The sequence below is a fragment of the Brachypodium distachyon genome, chromosome 3 (genome assembly GCF_000005505.3).
Source record: "Brachypodium distachyon strain Bd21 chromosome 3, Brachypodium_distachyon_v3.0, whole genome shotgun sequence".
Classification (NCBI taxonomy): Eukaryota; Viridiplantae; Streptophyta; class Magnoliopsida; order Poales; family Poaceae; genus Brachypodium; species Brachypodium distachyon.
Genome location: NC_016133.3, coordinates 53,886,231 through 53,903,923, shown reverse-complemented (window position 1 = coordinate 53,903,923; position 17,693 = coordinate 53,886,231). Strand labels below are relative to the sequence as shown.

At 46.8% G+C, this 17,693-nt stretch overlaps 4 protein-coding genes across 4 annotated transcripts; 2 read left to right on the top strand and 2 right to left on the bottom strand.

Moving 5' to 3' along the window:
• The first annotated feature begins 529 nt into the window (after positions 1–529).
• On the top strand, positions 530–2,232 carry LOC100838792 (60S ribosomal protein L31). Its single transcript, XM_003570198.4, has 2 exons — positions 530–711; positions 1,775–2,232. Exons 1-2 carry the CDS (start codon positions 620–622, stop codon positions 2,052–2,054), a joined length of 372 nt encoding a protein of 123 aa, XP_003570246.1. The 5' UTR covers positions 530–619; the 3' UTR covers positions 2,055–2,232.
• Positions 2,233–2,846: 614 nt separating this feature from the next.
• On the bottom strand, positions 2,847–5,687 carry LOC100839517 (probable glucosamine 6-phosphate N-acetyltransferase 2). Its single transcript, XM_003570201.4, has 2 exons — positions 5,102–5,687; positions 2,847–3,373 (listed from the first exon to the last, which is right to left on the bottom strand). Exon 1 carries the CDS (start codon positions 5,601–5,603, stop codon positions 5,109–5,111), a length of 495 nt encoding a protein of 164 aa, XP_003570249.1. The 5' UTR covers positions 5,604–5,687; the 3' UTR covers positions 2,847–3,373; positions 5,102–5,108.
• A 4,085-nt stretch (positions 5,688–9,772) lies between these two features.
• LOC100837179 lies at positions 9,773–13,850 on the top strand. The gene is made up of 4 exons (XM_003570192.4): positions 9,773–10,613; positions 12,436–12,719; positions 12,801–13,028; positions 13,124–13,850. Exons 1-4 carry the CDS (start codon positions 10,064–10,066, stop codon positions 13,601–13,603), a joined length of 1,542 nt encoding a protein of 513 aa, XP_003570240.1. The 5' UTR covers positions 9,773–10,063; the 3' UTR covers positions 13,604–13,850.
• A 2-nt stretch (positions 13,851–13,852) lies between these two features.
• LOC100837486 lies at positions 13,853–16,624 on the bottom strand. The gene is made up of 7 exons (XM_003570193.4): positions 16,199–16,624; positions 15,721–15,894; positions 15,505–15,597; positions 15,321–15,389; positions 14,858–15,064; positions 14,370–14,495; positions 13,853–14,254 (listed from the first exon to the last, which is right to left on the bottom strand). Exons 1-7 carry the CDS (start codon positions 16,451–16,453, stop codon positions 14,102–14,104), a joined length of 1,077 nt encoding a protein of 358 aa, XP_003570241.1. The 5' UTR covers positions 16,454–16,624; the 3' UTR covers positions 13,853–14,101.
• Positions 16,625–17,693: the final 1,069 nt, after the last annotated feature.

Genomic DNA, 17,693 nt, shown 5'->3' with positions numbered 1-17,693 from the left:
CGGTTACTCTGTCGATCGGACAAAGTTTATGAAGCATTACAACTTAAGTTTGGGCCTCCATGATTTATAAGTTGGAAAAAACAAGGAAAAATATATAATACTGCAAAGGCATGCCATCTTTAATACTCCTATGTAGGTTTCAACGGCAAAAGATGTTCCATTGTGCCATAGCAAAATAAATTGTCTTTTAACCCCTTCTTTTATTTTCAAACAAGATGATCTATAAATATTTTTTTCCAAAGACGGAGTTGCAACGGTATTACTTTGGAATCCTTTCTACATAAGAATATTTATGGAACAAATTTGTAAGGAATTTATTCGGAACACATTCGATTCAAAGAGTCGCGAAAAGAAAAAGGGGGATAGAAATAGAAACAAAGAAAAGTTACTTCATTCCCTCAAAACAGAAAAAAAAAAGTACTCCACGAAGGGCCTGCCTGGCTACCTACACGGCCCGCCATGTAATTGCTCAGAGAGGCCCAATAAGCCAGCAAGCCCTAATCTCTCCGCTATAAAGTCGCGACCCCTTGCGGCTTGCGATTTCCACTAGGGTTTATCTCCTCTCGCGCCGCAGCCGCCACAGCACCCAGAGGAGAACGGCGAAAGGCCACGGTCGGAGATGTCGGAGAAGAAGCGCGCCCCCGGCCCTCGCAAGGACGAGGTGGTGACCCGCGAGTACACCATCAACCTGCACAAGCGCCTCCACGGATGGTATTGTTCATCCGTCTCACACATCTCTTCCAATCCACTGCTCTGTAGATCGGCGAGTAAGATGTTATCTTAGCGCTTTAAGGGGTGTCGCAAGGTTAGATGCTGGGGCGGAGGGTTGCTGCCCGCGAGCACTTTGTGGGCTTGTGATTGGCTGTTACACCTTTTTGGATTGATATCCTTAGTCCAGCTAGATGAGAATAGGGATTACATGACCGAGCTGGATTGCGATTCCGTGGATGCCGCTCTTGTATTTGATCCCACATTTTTCACTCAGATCTCTAATTAGTTCCACATCTTGTGTTGTATTTTTGTGATTCCCATTTGGTTTGGTGTTAATCGGGTATAGTCAGGTGTCTGCCTTTTTAATCATATGGCTGTGCACAGTTACATGCCCGAAAGATTAACTCCGCTCATCGTTACACGTATTGCGTCTCTATGCTACCATGTGTTCCATTTGGGCTGTATATTGCCTGTAGTTTCTGCTTCATTTACATATACATTTTATAATTCTCGTATTTGTCTAGCTGATCTGTTTGTGGTTGATCAGATTATTGATCCTATTTTCCGGACATAGTCAGGTATCTGTCTTGAAATATTGTGGTTGATACAGTTACTTGTCCGGTAAATCAATGGTGCTCATCGTTACACGTGTTGACTTAATATGCCTTCATGTGTTCCATTTGGGCTCTACATTTGAACTAGCTTTTATTAACTGATCTATCTGTTGGTTTATTATGCCCGGTCATAGTCAGGTATCTGTCTTGAATATTGTGGTTGATACAGTTACATGCCCGGTACATAGATGTTGCTCATCGTTACACGTTCTGCCTTGATATGCTATTATGTGTTCCATTTGGGCGCTACATTGGAATTATTGTCATGTTCAGCTCTGGTGTGTTTCCTGGCCTTGTATAGCTTCTTTCGATGGCTATATTGAGTTATGTACACTTCTGATGTCACTGCATAGACATCCAATTTACATGGGCTTTTGTTGTGCATAGCTGATATGGCTTTGGTTCAATCTAATTGATTGCTGATGTCAACTTGTCTCTCTATTGAACAGCACCTTCAAGAAGAAGGCACCAAATGCCATCAAGGAGATCAGGAAGTTTGCACAGAAGGCCATGGGAACGACAGATGTTCGTGTTGATGTGAAGCTCAACAAGCACATCTGGAGCAGCGGTATCAGGAGTGTCCCAAGGCGTGTTCGTGTCCGGATTGCCCGCAAGAGAAACGACGAGGAGGATGCCAAGGAGGAACTCTACTCTCTGGTCACCGTTGCTGAGATCCCCCAGGAAGGTCTGAAAGGTTTGGGAACCAAGGTTGTTGAGGACGAGGACTAAGTCTTCCTTGGTTTGTATCAGTTAGAACTTAATACATATCTCTGCTGAGAGCAAATTTGGAAGTCTTGCTTTAGCTTATTGTTATCTACTGTTGATGACTTCTGTGATAGAAGATTTGAGATGTTGGCTATTTTCCTCAAGCGCTTGAAATTTTGACTTTTGACTTGTTTCTTATTCATGCCTTGTGATGTTCTGTTATGCCTTGTTGTCACATATGTGTTGAAACACCTGTGATATTGATCTAGTAACGTTGCGTTGCTGCGTCTGACGTATATAAGATGTGGAACATCTTAATAGAAGATCTGTAAAATGTGAAAAAAAAAACATGTCCATCTCCGTTAATCTAAGTAGATAGTGCTGTATTTCTAAAGTGACAGGCTAGATTGGAGAATGAAATTTGTGTTTTCGTCGAATGATCTACTCGTAATGAATATTTTCAGTACTGCTATCATCTTGCCTGGAAATTTGCAAGAATGAAATATGGGCGCTGCTGATGCGAAGCAAATTCGGTGGCCCATTAATCAGCACGATTTATTAAATTTTCTCCTACTTTGATATCTAGAATCGCTAGACAGCATTGTAAAATTCCTCCAGGAGAATGGAACATTGTTCTAACATTCAATACTCCAATCCATATTGGTTGTCTTAAATTTTTCCAAATATGAATGTATATATGCTTAAAAAGTGTCTAGATACATGTAATATTTCGGCAACTAATATGGATTGGAGGGAGTATAAATATTCCCTGAAGTGCTGATGATGCGAAACATAGATTGACATCTTCAGTTCACAATTCTTAATTGGTTTTGGTAACCAGTAATATGATTTAAGATGCACTTGTCTTCCAAACCCTACTTCACATCCGTATTGCGACAGTTCTGGAATCCTTTTAGCTATGAAAATAGCCATCGCCTCATCATGAAATCGATCCCCTTCAAGTCTTCCACAAGTAAAAAAGATTACAAGTTCGCAACCATTGGTAAACCAGGTCAACGAGACTCCATCCTGGTGGGCACACAGGCAGTTGGGGTGAAACCTAAAACTATCGGTTAAACATGAAATCATATGATCCATTGTGATTTGATGCCGTCGTTTCCACAATTCCGCTTCCCTTCTCACCACATTTTATGATAAAAGTTGGTTTCTCTGACAGAATACATTGCTCCAGCCTCCTAGGAAGCTTTGCAATTCAGTAACATAAAAACCACAGCACCAGGTTTCAGGGGCATGTCATCGACTGTAAGAATTTTTTGGATGTATGTCAGAAACAATAGTATCAGCTATTGATATAGTATCCTCAACCATAAGCCATGTATTTCCTGTGTCAAGAAGATGAAGTTATATATTAGATCTCGGAATTATTAGATCCCGTGTAATCAAACACAAAATAAACTAGTGAAGCAGGATTTCCCTATTTTCAATATTGAATGACAAATATAGAAGCAAATTTGTAGATTCTTATTCTTATTGGGCAATACAAGAGTCCAGACGTTTGGCTCCCAAATTCCAGGACTCCCTATATTTTCAAAATACAGAATTCTTATTTCTTAGTGTTGAATTTTCAAAAACACTACGTACATGCATATGTTTCATGCATACCTGTAAATCTCCGTTAATAAATATGTATGTTCATTTGTGTGCTACAAAAGAAAACAAATATGTGGATCTATAATAGCAGTCATATTTGTTTTGTGCAGTACACACATAAAAATATTTGTTCATGAAACTTTATAGGGTTGTATGGTCATCTGTAGATACATTTAAAAAAGAAAGACAGAATTTTGGTTTTCAAATTTGAAATAGCCCTGGCACCTGGGAGCCTAAAACAACTGTTTACTTGGATAATTCTGTCATGCCTTTACTGCTACCCTGGTAAGCAAAAGTTGGAATGACATGCAAACCAAATAAAAATTGAAACAACATAATTATATATATGTATCAGGAATGCAACGCAGTAATAGACTAGAAGGATCTGTTGCAAGATGTACGATTCCACACAACCTAGAGATTGGGACGACAGATTGGAGTAAAGATGATAAGTCTTCATGTGGTGCTGTAACAAATTAGTTTCCAATAACCTTTTATGTACCAAGAAATTAAGTCACACTCTATAATACGATGTGTGCCGAATGCTAAGGAGATAAAATGACTTGGTAAACTTCAGTTCCAGGTTCAACCTGTGGCCAGGTCCAGAGTAGAGGATAGCACTCACTCAGTGCAGAAAATGTAAGGGAAAATTGTATGAATATGAATTCCAGAAACCATATACATCAGTTTCAAGCTTTCCAGTAGTCAAACTATCTTGGAAATCATTGTTAAGCAAGCAATTGCTAATTATTGATTTCCTGCAAATGCACTGTGTATCTTATCTCTGGTACCCTAGCAATATCATACAGCTGAATCTATTGTGGCATGGACTTCACCAAATGTCTGAAATCTTGGAGAAATGCATGTTGATTATAGACAGAGCGTCAACTGATCGCTTGCTAAAAGAATAACCTCAGGAGGCTCAGTATCAAAAGCTCATATTTCAGCTACAATCACTACACTGCTGAGACGGTGATACCGAAGATATAGATGAGTTAAAGGAATAGGCATGCTTGTGTCCACGTTAGCCTATTTGGTAAATGCGCATAATGAATTGAAATTGATTAACCAAAGCATGCTAACAGCTTCGACCAGTTACTATGCTTTTACTGTGAATTACCATCTAGGATTAACCGTAAATGATTTCATTCCTTCACTGTTTCAGCACAGATTGAAATTGCTTAGCCACACAGCCTGTTGACTGAAATAGCTAGGTATTAGGTAATTTAAGATCTGTACCAGTTAATCAGAGAGTATAGCATCCACTTTTTTTCTCTCTATAAAAATAGCAGATTGCTAGCTAATTTTTCGTTGAAGGAGTAGAAGCAAGCCGAAGCCAAAGTTTGGAAATCCAGACAACACTCTGAATCACAAATATACAAATTCAGTAATACTGACACCAAATTACTACAGCCAAAGTTAAGGATGAACTGAGACAAAGAAATGCAGTATTGTGCTACCTAAGGATCAGAAGTACACGGCCATTTGAATCCCCTTCTCCACGAAGCCGCATTTGGCGTAGTACGCGCGCAGCTCGGGGGTACAGTCCAGGATGACCTTGTAGCAGCCTGCTTCCTTCGCGATCTCCACGAGGCGGCGCACGACGCGGAGCCCGAGGCCTCGCCCGCGCGCGGCGGCGTCGACCACGATGTCCTCCACGTGCCCCACCTTGCCGCAGCCGCGGAGGAACTTGCGCTCCACGAAGAGGCACCCCGTGGAAAGGATCCGCTGTTCCGGGGCGGCGGAGGGGTCCTCGGCCACGAGGATGACGTGGTCGTCGCCGAGGGCCGCGAGGTCGTTGAAGCACCCGGCGAACTGGGACGCGGTGAGGTCCGGGCACGAGGAGAGCTGCGAGAGGAGGGAAAGGAAGCCCTTCTCTCGGTCGGCGATCTCTAGGCGACGGATTTGGACGGAGCCGTCGGCTTCGGCGGCGGCGGCGGGTTCCGGTGAGGAGGATGCCATCTGGGTTCGAGAGCTCGGGAGTCGGAACTGAAGCTCGGAGAAGTGTGGGGGGACAAGTGACCCTGTTTCTCTTCATTTTTCAGTGTGCTGCACGGAGCACGGGCAGTTGGATGGCGCATCAACGCTCTCGATCCACCATGGTCATTTGTTTTCTTTGTACTGTAGGTCAAGACAAAGCATGTTTAGGCTTACGAGATTAAGATGGGTTCAAGATGCTGTCAAAAAAAAAGATGGGTTCAAATGTTACTATTCCATGAAAAGAAGTGGGATTCAAAACAAGCTGGAGGATCCTTAGAAAAACTTACGGAGTAGTTGGAATAGAGCTCCTATCCGGTGAGGCTCGACTAGAAAAACTTTGTTGATCTAAATATGACAAAAACACAATTATGTACGGCGATAATGATCAATTCAGGAGGAGACATTTACAATAGTGAAGGTGGTTCACCTATTTGCCAACTTACAGGTGAAAGCAGCGACCAAAGGTTCTTGTCCCCTAAACTCTGCCGCTTCGCAGTCGGGTGAGAATGGGAACTCTAAACTGCAGTAGGGTAGACTTAAGTGTTCCTAGAGATGTCGCATCGGTGTCAAGGACGGCACATAATAAATTGAATTTGTTCTTCCATCACCTCAGCGGCACTCTAATCGGCGATGTTGTGAAGCAAATGTCTCGATCTTCTCCTTGGCCTTCAATTATGTCGACCTTAGGTTTTTGTTGCTAGTGCGGGATGTCCACTCATGTGGCCACAACGGTGATCACCGCAAAAGATATTGTTGCTTTTTGGTGTTCTTTTTTATTGTTCTTAGGCACATTTGGATGAACACGGCGTTGGTGGGATCCGATAGGCACATCGTCGTGTGGTGATCTAGTTCATCGTCTTAAAAAAGAAGCGTTGCTTCTGATGATGATACTTCATATTTTGGGCGTCTTTGCCGCCGTCACCCTTCTTTGAATGGTGCCATGGTGACAATAAAGATCAACGGTGAGCGAAGTTTGGCATTGTGCCGAGGTTTTCAAGAACAGATTTATAATTAACCTTGATGTCTAATAAAACACGTCACTACTTTCTAAAAAAATAAAATGATCATGATCCTGACATTCACGAATTTATTCATAGTACGAGCCGAGAGTAAGCGTGTCTTCAAACCTTACGAGAGTGCACTACAAAATGTAATGGTACTGCTATACGCGGTCATATGTGAGTTCTTTCAATAAAAACATGTTACGATTCCAAATTCAGGCAGACAAGCTATTCCCAACAAAGCAATTTGGCGTGACAAGTCTATTTCTTGGCTGTTTCTCACTTGTACGCATGAATGAAAAGGTCATTTATAAAAGAGCTAACCGTATACTTCTTCGTGACACGTCAAGGTTTCCAAACAATACTTTGGCGATTCGTGATTGGTGAATTTACCTGCAGCCCGAGTAACAACGACAACGACAGCACGCGTAAGTTTAACTCACTGGGAAATTTCTGTGCAGTACGGGCAAGGCATAATGAAGAATAATTAAGTTGATCCGTTGGAATTTTTCTCCGGTAGTGATGTCACGGATCCATGTCAACTCTCAAATGAATATTCATTCAGATTCGGCGCCATCATGAGAGAAATGGATCCCAATACTATGGTGCTCCATTGAGAACGTCAGCCCGTGGGAGAGAAGACTTTAGTTGAGGAATGGGAATCGTGGAATCAAGGGTACCCTGAAGTCTTTCTCCAGATCCAGAGGGAGTATACAAATCGGGAGAGGTTCTACTGGAGACTAAAACTTCATTTTTGCAATCCGTGAGCACCATAACCTGAATGTCCTCTTGTTTATGGTTTGTGGGGCCACTATGTCTTGCTAGTTGATCTCTTTTGTGCTTGATTTTCAGCTCGGCTTCTCTTTGATAATAAACTATAGTATTATTTTCTACGAAATGGCAAATTATTGCTGATTTCTGTAGAATATGTCATAGCCGCACACACATGTAGGTGTGTAAGGTCGTGTTCGTGTATCTCAGCTTTAAGGCATATTTGGCTCAGTGTTTAGGCAAATTGTGGCTCGAATTTAAAAATACAGCCGATAAACTACAAATGAGATAACATTTGGAAAGAAAGAAGTTCGATGACATAATGTGACGACGAACCAAATATTAGTCTAAAACGGCGTATCTTATTAATCGGGAATAGAGTTACATGCATCGTACTGATTACGCGTGCACTAAGAAATCTGTTGATTTATTTGGCCAAACATTGGTCATGGACCCCTATGCTCTACTCGCTAAAACATGAGCAACCCCATTACTATCTTTGTTCGAGTTTATAAAGCCGTCACGCTTTTTTAGGTCATCAATTTGAGCAAATGAATATTTATTTATAGTTAGAAAAAACATACCATTAGATTTGTATTCGAAAGAACTTTTGAATGAAATACCTTTTTGTCATATAATATATAATTCATTACTGAAATTGACATTCTACGAATACACTCATGTCTTGTAAACCCAACAATGTTGAAAAGCAGCATCGATGAAATTACAAGTATACTTGTTTCGGAAAAAAAAACAAAATTACAAACAGACAAAAATGCAGTCTTCGTAGATTGTTGTCACAGGGCCAAAGGTGTTGCCTCACGTCTTCGTAGTTTCAATCACCTCGAACAATTCGCATTCGCTACCGTGTATTGGCCCCTTCGTTTGGGCTTCTAGGCCATCTTCTAGGTCCCAGACAGCTGAAACCCAAAAAAAGGGAAAACGTCTACTCAGCTCCTCCTGAAAGCCCCTCCAAATCGCGGTGCAAAGTGGGCTGTGGGAAAAAACTGGTCCGGAGCAGTTTCTCGGGCTTCTCCGGTCGCCCAAATCCAACGTACCCCCACGGCGAACCGTTATTACGCTAAAAATGCCACCGCCAAGTTGCCAGCGTCGCACGAACAGTTTCGCCCGAGTTCTGAACCCCCTCCTCCCCTGATTTGGATCTCGAGCTCTCCTCCCGATCCATGCTCACCGCTGCCAGGCCGGCTGCGCCCCTAGCGTCTCCTCCCCTCCCTTTCCCACCTCCCGCCTCTGCCGGATCCCCCGCCCTCCTCTGGTGGCCGCCTCCCTCCCCACGTCCTCCGTCCACGCCGCCCTCCCCATCTCCTCCGTTCGCGCCGCCCTCTGCTCCATCTGGCCCATCTTCGCCCCCTCGTCTCTCCCACATCTCCCCGTCTAGGCTCTAGGCTTGCAGCCCGCCACCGTCCCCCTGTCGGCGCCGGATCCAGTGGCTCGTCGCCGGCCAGCAGGAGCACGACGCCATCTCCCTATCCTCCCTCACCGCCGGTCGACCCATCATGACCCGCCGTCTTCCCGCTCCCCACCTCTGTTGCCTTTTCCTGCCGGACTAGCTTGCCCAGGCGGAAGCTCAATCTGTTGTTTTTTATTTGTTGTTGGTTAGTGCAATAATTTTGGTTGGATCGAACAAATTTTTGCTGTTAAATGGAAGAATTGCTTGTTTGTTGTGCCATGTTCTGAGTAGAACAATGTGAAACTGTGATTTAACAGTAGACAACATTGATATTATCAATTAGTATGACCCAATGAATCAAAGGGCATTGTGGACTTTTCCTGTAACAAGCTGAAATTCTAAAAACCAAAAAAAAAAGCAACATCACAGTTTTTAGAAGCTTCTCCGGACAGCGGCTCTGAGAAATTCAGCTGAAACTGTCTTCTAAACAAGCTGGCCGAAAAGAAGGGGCCATTGCATCCTACTGAAACTGCCAGGCTCAGGCCGTCTCGGAGCGCGAGAGCTAGTAATTGTTTAAACAAGTTGTGAAAAGTTAACATCTTTAAGCTTCGAAGGACGAACGAAGCATACCGTTAGTCCAAACGTGATGAGTACATAGACCAATAACTTCTTCTAGAAAAGAGGGGGTGGAAAGCGTGCACGGACGCTGCGTGCGTCATGGCACCAGAACGGCCACGGGGTAGCTCGAATCCGAGTCCGACGGCCCCGATCTCCATCAGAAGCGGCGTCCGAATTCAAAGCCGGCCCGACCTTTCCCCACGCCATCGGTTCCGCTAGTGACGACGTAAAAAGACGTCGCGACGGACGGCCACGATGCGCCTGCCCGGTTGGGTTGTCCGGTCCGATGCGCCACGGCAGCCGGTGTACGGGCCACACCAGGACGGCCGCCTTAAATGAAATCCTTCCTACTCTCTTATCCACCACCGCGCGCGCGCCTCCTCAAAAGCGTCTGCGTTTCTACCCTCGCCCGGCCCCGCTGTGAAGTCGCAAGACGCTGCGTGGGCTGCTGAGTGCCTGAGTTGCGATGGCGATGGCGACGGGGCAATAAGAAGCATCCACGCAAGTCAACATAGCTAGCTAGCTATAGATTTCTCCATATATAGCGGAAAAACCGCACGGCCGATTTGGCTGCTCGATCCTGTGCGAGAAGGGGACGAGTTGCTAGCTAGCGAGCTCCTGTTGAGAGAATTAAAGGGGGGATGCCCATGGAGTACGGGAGGAGGCAGGCGGCGGCGGGGGTGGTGGTGGCGATCGAGTGCGTGGCCGGCGGGTCGAGGGCGGAGGAGTGGGGGCCCGGGAGCAGCGAGACGGTGCAGACGGGCGACGTCGTCGAGGAGCTCCGCATCGGGGTCGGCGCCCGCGGCGGCGCCACCGCGCACGCCGCGCCGTTCAAGGGCGGCCGCGCCGCGCTCCAGAAGCTCCTCCACGCCGCCTACAAGCGCGGGGACACGTCCGTCGAGGTGCGCGTCCGCCGGCCCGCCCAGGCCCAGGCCCAGGCCCAGCAGCTGGGGGACAGCGGGGAGCTGCTGGCCGGCACCGTGGAGGTGGCGGCGGCCACGACCATGATGCAGGCCTGCATCGTGCCGCAGGAGGCCGCCGTCGGGGGCGGCGGCGGAGGAGTCGGCGCCGTCGTCTCCGGGATGGGGATGGTCGGGCGCAGCCGCCAGTACGTGCTCCGCTCCATCCGTGACCCCAACTACGCCGTCGGGCTCGTCGACCGCATGGAAAGCGAGTGCGTCGCCTTCCGAGGTAACAACAGCAACCTGCAACCACACGGCACCGTCTTCTTCCTCATGATCGACAGATATTTATTCGTTTTTCGCAGATTTTATTTTTTCGGTCCTTTTCTTTCTGCTCAATCAGTCCAGCAACTTGCGTTAATTCAATTCGGTTTGTTGCGATTTGCGTTATTAGGGAAGAAAAGTAAAAGTCCGCGCCTGAGTTTTCGCTACATGCCGGGCTGGACTTTAGAAAAACGATAAAGGGCAGGGCGCCTATGCGCTGCGCCTGCGTGCCGTTGCAGGCGACTTTTTGGGCACAAGTAGGTGGCTTTGACAGACGACGCCTCCTTTATCGTGTTCTTTTGCGATCGCGATAGAAATGTTTTTGGCGTGCTCGATCATTCACAAATCACGAGATTATGTTTTGGTTGCATGCTACTGTCTCGAGGCATATGCTTGGATGTAGTTAGATCAGTTTTAGCTACGAGTCAGAAATATCGCTTCTATGAGTATGGATATGATCGTCGTTTTTGGGATATGATCAGAATATCCGTCGAACGACGGGACAGAGCCAAGTGAGGATTGTCGGGGCTGCTGATAACATTGTTGTTCTTTTTTTTTTACCAAGATAACATTGTTGTTCTTATTGCGTTTAGACTTCTTCTGTGGAAAGTTTCTGGACTGTTAACTTGGCCTGCGTAACTTTGGTTCAAAATATAAAAACTTGGCCTGCGTAACTTAGGTCATCTCCAACACAAGCGCTTATGTAGATGTATCGAGAAAAAGAAAAACACAAACGTCTATGTCACACCCTTGCAATGCGGACTATTACAGGGACACTTAGATAACTGAAGACCAATAATAATTCACTTAAGTGTCATCTCGAAGTTAAGCATCGACGTCAGTTTTTGTGTTAGAAAAAAAAGTCCGACAGGTTGAACTCCGGAATTTTGATCCTAGCGTCTTGCTTAAAGATCCTAGCGTCTTGCTTTTAAGCGTCCTATTGGAGATGGCCTTGTAGTACAAGGGTCTCCACTCTAAAGATTATGCATGTATACCTGCGATGCTCTTTTAATTAGTTCATTATATTGTGTGGAACATAGTTCAGGATAGAATGATTAATCTTGTTATAGTTAAGTTTCCTACTCTTGTTAATTCTCCTGTATAAGCATCTCAGAACCATGCATATCACCAGTGATAGTGTACCAAAAAAAAAATCAAGGTCCATATATGTTGAGCTGTATGGGAGAATAAACAAAAAGATCCTAGCAAATAAGTATAGTTCGCATGTATTGGCAGATTTTGGTTCTGAAATTTCGTGCGTACGACCGTACTACACATTTTCAATATCTGTCCACTGTCCAGACCGATCAGGCGACCCATGCTTAGCCAGATCTTACCAAACATCAATTATTAGTCTACTCCAGTTCTCATGCCCGTACCTTCCAGGCAACAAACCCGGCGGTGCACGTTGAATGGAATCTGCATTTAGATTCATACGTACGCGGCAACCACTTGCTGATTATTGAATGTGATCGTCCTTTTGAAATCTTAATGCAGTTAGGCCGGAGACTCGCCGATTGACTTTACCTCTCCCAAGTCATGTTCTTGCATCCCAGTGTAGCTTGTTCGCACTAACACCACGAGTAAAGAAACTCCCACCGAATTGCAGATCGATCGTGCAGAACGTTTGACCCGAGAGCTTCGAGAATCCCTCTGCAAATCTAATGCCATTTCCGATACGTTTCCTAAAATAGACAAATTGGTCCTTTCTTTGATGAAGAAACTCTTGCTTCGCGTACGGTACGCTGATTGATCGCTCACACTTGACGATGGTGCATGCAATGCAGGGTCGAGGAGCTCGAGGGTGGTGTGCGCGCTGAGCAAGGCGCAGCTGCAGGACGGGTACGTGTCGTACCCGTGGGAGAAGAAGATGCGGGAGGTGCTCCCGGTGCCCAGCTCCAGCAGCTTCCTCTCCCTGCTCGTCCTCCCCACGGCGCTCGACCGCGCAAACTCCCGCTACAACTCCGTCGACGACACGCTCGCCCGCGCCAACGCCTGGTTCCTCTCCTCCCAGGCCTCCGGGGTGCCCGTCGCCTTCCTCAACGTCCAGACCGAGGCCCTCCTCACCAAGGTATCCAATTATCGGTCATCTCCGACCAACTGCATTGCACACTCGTGTGGATTCTATCTGAGCTTTTTCTTTCTTGTGCAGATCTCCGGCGACATGGCCTCCGCGACGGTCAACTCGGGGTCACTGGCCGACCTTCCGAACCTCGCCAACGCCAGCCTCTACGGGTTCGAGGACTACCACGGCGTGGACATCGGCGTCGTCAAGGCGGTGCGCCTCTGGTACACCGCTGCCGCCGGAGAGATGCCCGTGGAGATCACCCTCGAAGAAGGCGACACCAAGCTCGGCTTCGCCATCAGCCGCACCGAAGAGGTACGCTTGGCAAGGCCTCAACACAAGCCTCCCCGGTCTGCTTGCTTGGTCTAGTGCATATCTGAACCGATCGCTCTTGGGAATTGGGCACGCAGGGTTTCCTCTACATCTCGTCCGTGATGGAAGACGACGGCGACCGGCCGGCGCCGTCGACGCGGTCGGGGCTCCGCGACCTCTACCGGGAAGCCAAGCGCGCGTCCAAGCTGCTGGTCATCTCCAGGGTGTCGTGCCACAAGGTGCTGCCGTGGATGGTGTCCACGTCGGGCGCCATCCGCTGCTTCGACACCGTCTCGCTCAGCCAGAAGCTCTCCCTGCACCGCCACGCCCTGCGGCCCATCCTGCTCCACGTGCTCATGTGGGACGTCAACACCGACGCGCCGGCACGCCAGCCCGGGCCGTGCCCTACGCCGCAGCCGTCCCCAGCGTTCGCCGAGCTGCTGCGGCAGAACTCCTTCTCGTGGGTCGACCAGCAGGCGCAGGCGGACGGCGAGCAAGGGGTCATCCAGGGGAGGGACACCGCAGGGGACGCGTCCTTCAGGTTCCACAATTTCTCGCTGCCCAACAACTGGGTCTGATGAACGCTTGCTTGCTGGACAAAGCCTTTGACGCCCTTACAGTTACGGTCTTAATTACTGGCTCGCTGTACATATGTAAATCTTGATTAGTCGGTTTGTGATGAGGAAGAACACGTCGTGGTGTGACAGCGTATTGCGCGGAGTGGATTATAGTTTTGGCCAGTAAAATAGTGCTGTGTCTGTCTAGCAAGGCAGATATCCCTCACACACGCACACACAAGATATAGCAAGGCAGATATCACTCTCACATTTGGTTTCCATTGTAGCGATATTATTTGATTTTCACAAGTGACATCAGTTTGGTATACATCAGAGCATCCACTATACCTTAACAAGAGGATAAAATGAACATACTTAGCCTGGACATAGATGGGTCGCGCAGAGAATAACCTGAGACAACCTATGTATGTGAGCAAAGGGGAATGAAGATACAAGTATCAGCTTTTGGTCCATCGCATTCGCGTTCTGACCATATAAGATTCGGCAGCCTGCATATGCCTAGAGTCCATTCTTCCCCTTCAGATTAATCGCCGCGAGCTCCTGTTCGACATAATCCCCAGCACATATTGGCGGATAACTATTTGCATTGGGTGCTTCGGCAAAGTGGCCCAATGGCTTGATCGTCGCATCAGAAGCAATGTGTGAGAATAGCTGTTTAGAAATACATACAAATCGGTTAGTCAATACTTCTTGGAGAAATCAGGACTCTGGAAATTATCACAAAGCTGAAAGTAGCAAACACAGCATGGGAATCGAGACTAATTACCGTTGACGAGACCCTCCACAAGCTCCGATTTTGCTCTTTAGCTAATGCTATAGCCTCTATTGTCCTCTTGGTCACCACTACCTCGTGCATTCCAGCTAAACACTCACCACCAGTAAGCCATTCCAACTGTGCAGAAAGAAACACGCCAAGATAGTGAGAGATGTATCATTTTGCGTACTTTACTGCCACACCAAACACCCTAGAAATATGGCCCAGCTATTAGTTTGCTCAGCACATCCATCTAGGGTTTTTTAGATCCTTGCACGCAGGTGTTTAATATTACAGAAAAGATTCAGATATGGAACCAGTGGTTGGTTTCTACGATGACAGCATCATGTATTTCACGAAAATCAGTGCTCACAAGCCAGGATAAATATTGAAGACAATATCATCAAACTAACATACTTGACACCTACCAATATGCATAAGCCTTCTTGAACCATGTGTGTGGATCAATTAAAATGTATCAAGCAAAAGGCAAAGCTAACCTGTTTCCCTGACTGAATGAGAAGACAGCCAACCGGGACCTTCACCTCCATCTTCTTACCATTTCTTAACCAAATGTTCAGGCCTGGAAATCTACTCCGGCCATGTATGGTCAAGAAATTAAGATCATAATGAAACCCAGCAAAAACAGTGCCCTCAGAACCGTGACGCAGCAGATCACTTCCAGTTGGTGCTAGAAGATGTGGTCCCTATTGCAACACAAGTAAAGCTGAGGAATGTCAATGGGATGATTAATGAACTTCAGTGTGAATAATACGTCTAGTACTCAAAAATTTGAATTCCTCCAGTGATGAATCAAAAAATATATATATATCACGTCTTGAACCCATCAAAGCATTTTAATTTGACTAAGAGCTGGGACTTGGCAATATTTGAATACCTTGCATTTTGAAAAAGTTTACAAATTTCAACTGAACGACTGAGTGCAGAGAATTACAACATTACCTCCTTCATCAAAGAGGTAAATGCATCCTTTGACAAGCCAAATCCAATCGCAGCCATCTCAGCAACAACCTTCATAAAAGTATGGCGCAATCAACTTACATAATTGTATAACATATGGTCGCCATACATAGATAGTTTGTGGGAAACATCAATTCAGGATGAAGTATGCACATTGGATGTGTACCTCAATTGCAGAAATCATTTTAGAACCCCAGGAATCCATAGTCTCTTTCCACTCTGGTAATCCATCAGGGATAACAGGTTCTGAGTTCAGCTCCTACACGAAGATTACTCACAACTCGGTAATCAGTATACAACGGGGGAAAATGGCGACACATGATATGTGGAATTCTTTCAAGACTTCCACATCACACTGAAAGGGTCATATAGAAATGACAACCTTGAAGCGGGTGTTCGATGGGCGAGGACCCACTCTCCACATGTACCGCCATTTTGGGTCCGGTCCCTTGGGGGTGGCTGGCTGAAACTCGTCCGGCATACTCTTAATCTTGTCTTGCATCTCCTTGTCGACAAGGCTGCGAGGTACCTCCACGCCTTCAGGTGTCACACCGACCTTGCCATTTTAAAAAGAACCGGAATTCATCATCACTAACAGGGTCAAATGAAGGCACCATACATAATATATTCAGCGCAATTGTTGGATTGTCAATCTTTAAGTGCCTGAATTCTGATGACGATTTAATAATGCAGCGGGTCACAGAGAACTTGATCCGACATACTAAGTATTGCTGATCCTAGCAGGTCGAACTTAATTTTGCCCCAACCCTAGCCTCCGATCCCACCTAATTCGCAGAAGAAGCAGAAGGATGAGGAGGCTACCAGCCTAAGCCTACCACTGCATCAAACCCATCCGTTACCTGGTAGTGGAGCTGAGGGCGCTCCTGGAGACGCTTGGAGTCGTCGGATCGAGCGAAGTAGCGCTCGACGACGTCGAGGAAGCGGTCGTTGTCGGCGGCGGAGCAGCGGGGGTCCTTGACCAGCAGCGCCCCCGTATCCCTGAGGCTGGCGCTCACCGCGGCGCAAAGCGCGCGAATCCCCTCCTCCGCCTCCGCCGGCCCGGTGCCGCCGGCGATTTGCAGGTAAGGTGCGAGATCCACCACCGGGAGGTCCATGGGCTGCAGGGCGGCGGGAGAGTCTAGTCGAATTCGCTGCCGCGTCGAAAAATGCGAGCGGGAGGGGATCGGGGATCCGCGCTGGCTGTGTTAAAAAGATACAGTAGGTGTGGAACCGGGGGCGAGAGAGAAATGATGCGTGAAGGAACCAAGAGGGAGAGCCGGAGCCGCAACGGCACACCGGACGCGCACGGAACCGGTCTGGATAGAGATTCTCCCAGCAGGCGGGCACATCTCGCAGTCACACAAGCAACGGAAAAGCGGCGGAGCGGCTCCTTTTTTCTTTTCTTGTGGGCCTGTGGCCACAATCCACATTTTGAGGTGGTTTCCCAGCCTTGCTTTACTGAAAATCAAACTTTTTTTTTCTCTCACTGAAAACTCAATGTATGCCCGAAACTCCAGGCCCAGGGGCGGACCTAGAGCAAAAATGTCCCGTTCTCCTTTTCTAAAAAAACATAAATCTCATTTCGTATTATGCGTGTCACACTATGCATATGTGAAACATAACAAAGGAAATGATTGTAGACCCGATGTCTAGTGCACCACCTAGTTATAACTTGGGTACACCGCTATCTAGGCCGGTAGCCGTTCGCTGTCGATACTTCGTCCCTTCCTAATTCTGTTTTTTTTCTTAAATTGCATATCACGATAATTTAATTACATTTATAGAAAATCTGCTGCCATCTAGAACTCTAAACTAGTTTTATTAAATTTGTCATCATGTATATTTTTTAGTATATTTGTTTGAGAACGGAGGTACCGGTAAAGTAACGGTGTTGTGACAATTCCTTGCACATAAAGTCTAAGGCTACAGGAATTCTCGCACGGAGCGTTTTTTTCTTTGTTTGTCCCGCCTGTTAGTGGTCGTGTCTGCCTTCAATGTTTACAGGGACAAATGTTGCACACGAGTTTGTTTTATTCAGGTTAGAGGAAGGTACTCGACGCCTCATTTTCTTCATCTTTTTCCCCTCCCGCTCTTCCTGGATATCGACTGACTATTGCGAATGTCGTCACCGGCGAACCGCGAAGCTAGCACTTGTGATTTTCTCAAGGTGGTTTGGATGGGTGGGGGCTTCGGCAGGCATGGGAGTGTTCGGAGCTATTGTCTCTAACGAAGCACGAGACCGCTGCGCAAGTTGTTTGTCGTGGGGCAGCGGGGTGAGGATTCGGTGGTGCAGCGCCGCGGCGGTCCCATTCATCCGAACCTACTAGCACCACCCTCCATGGCGATCGTTTGCTT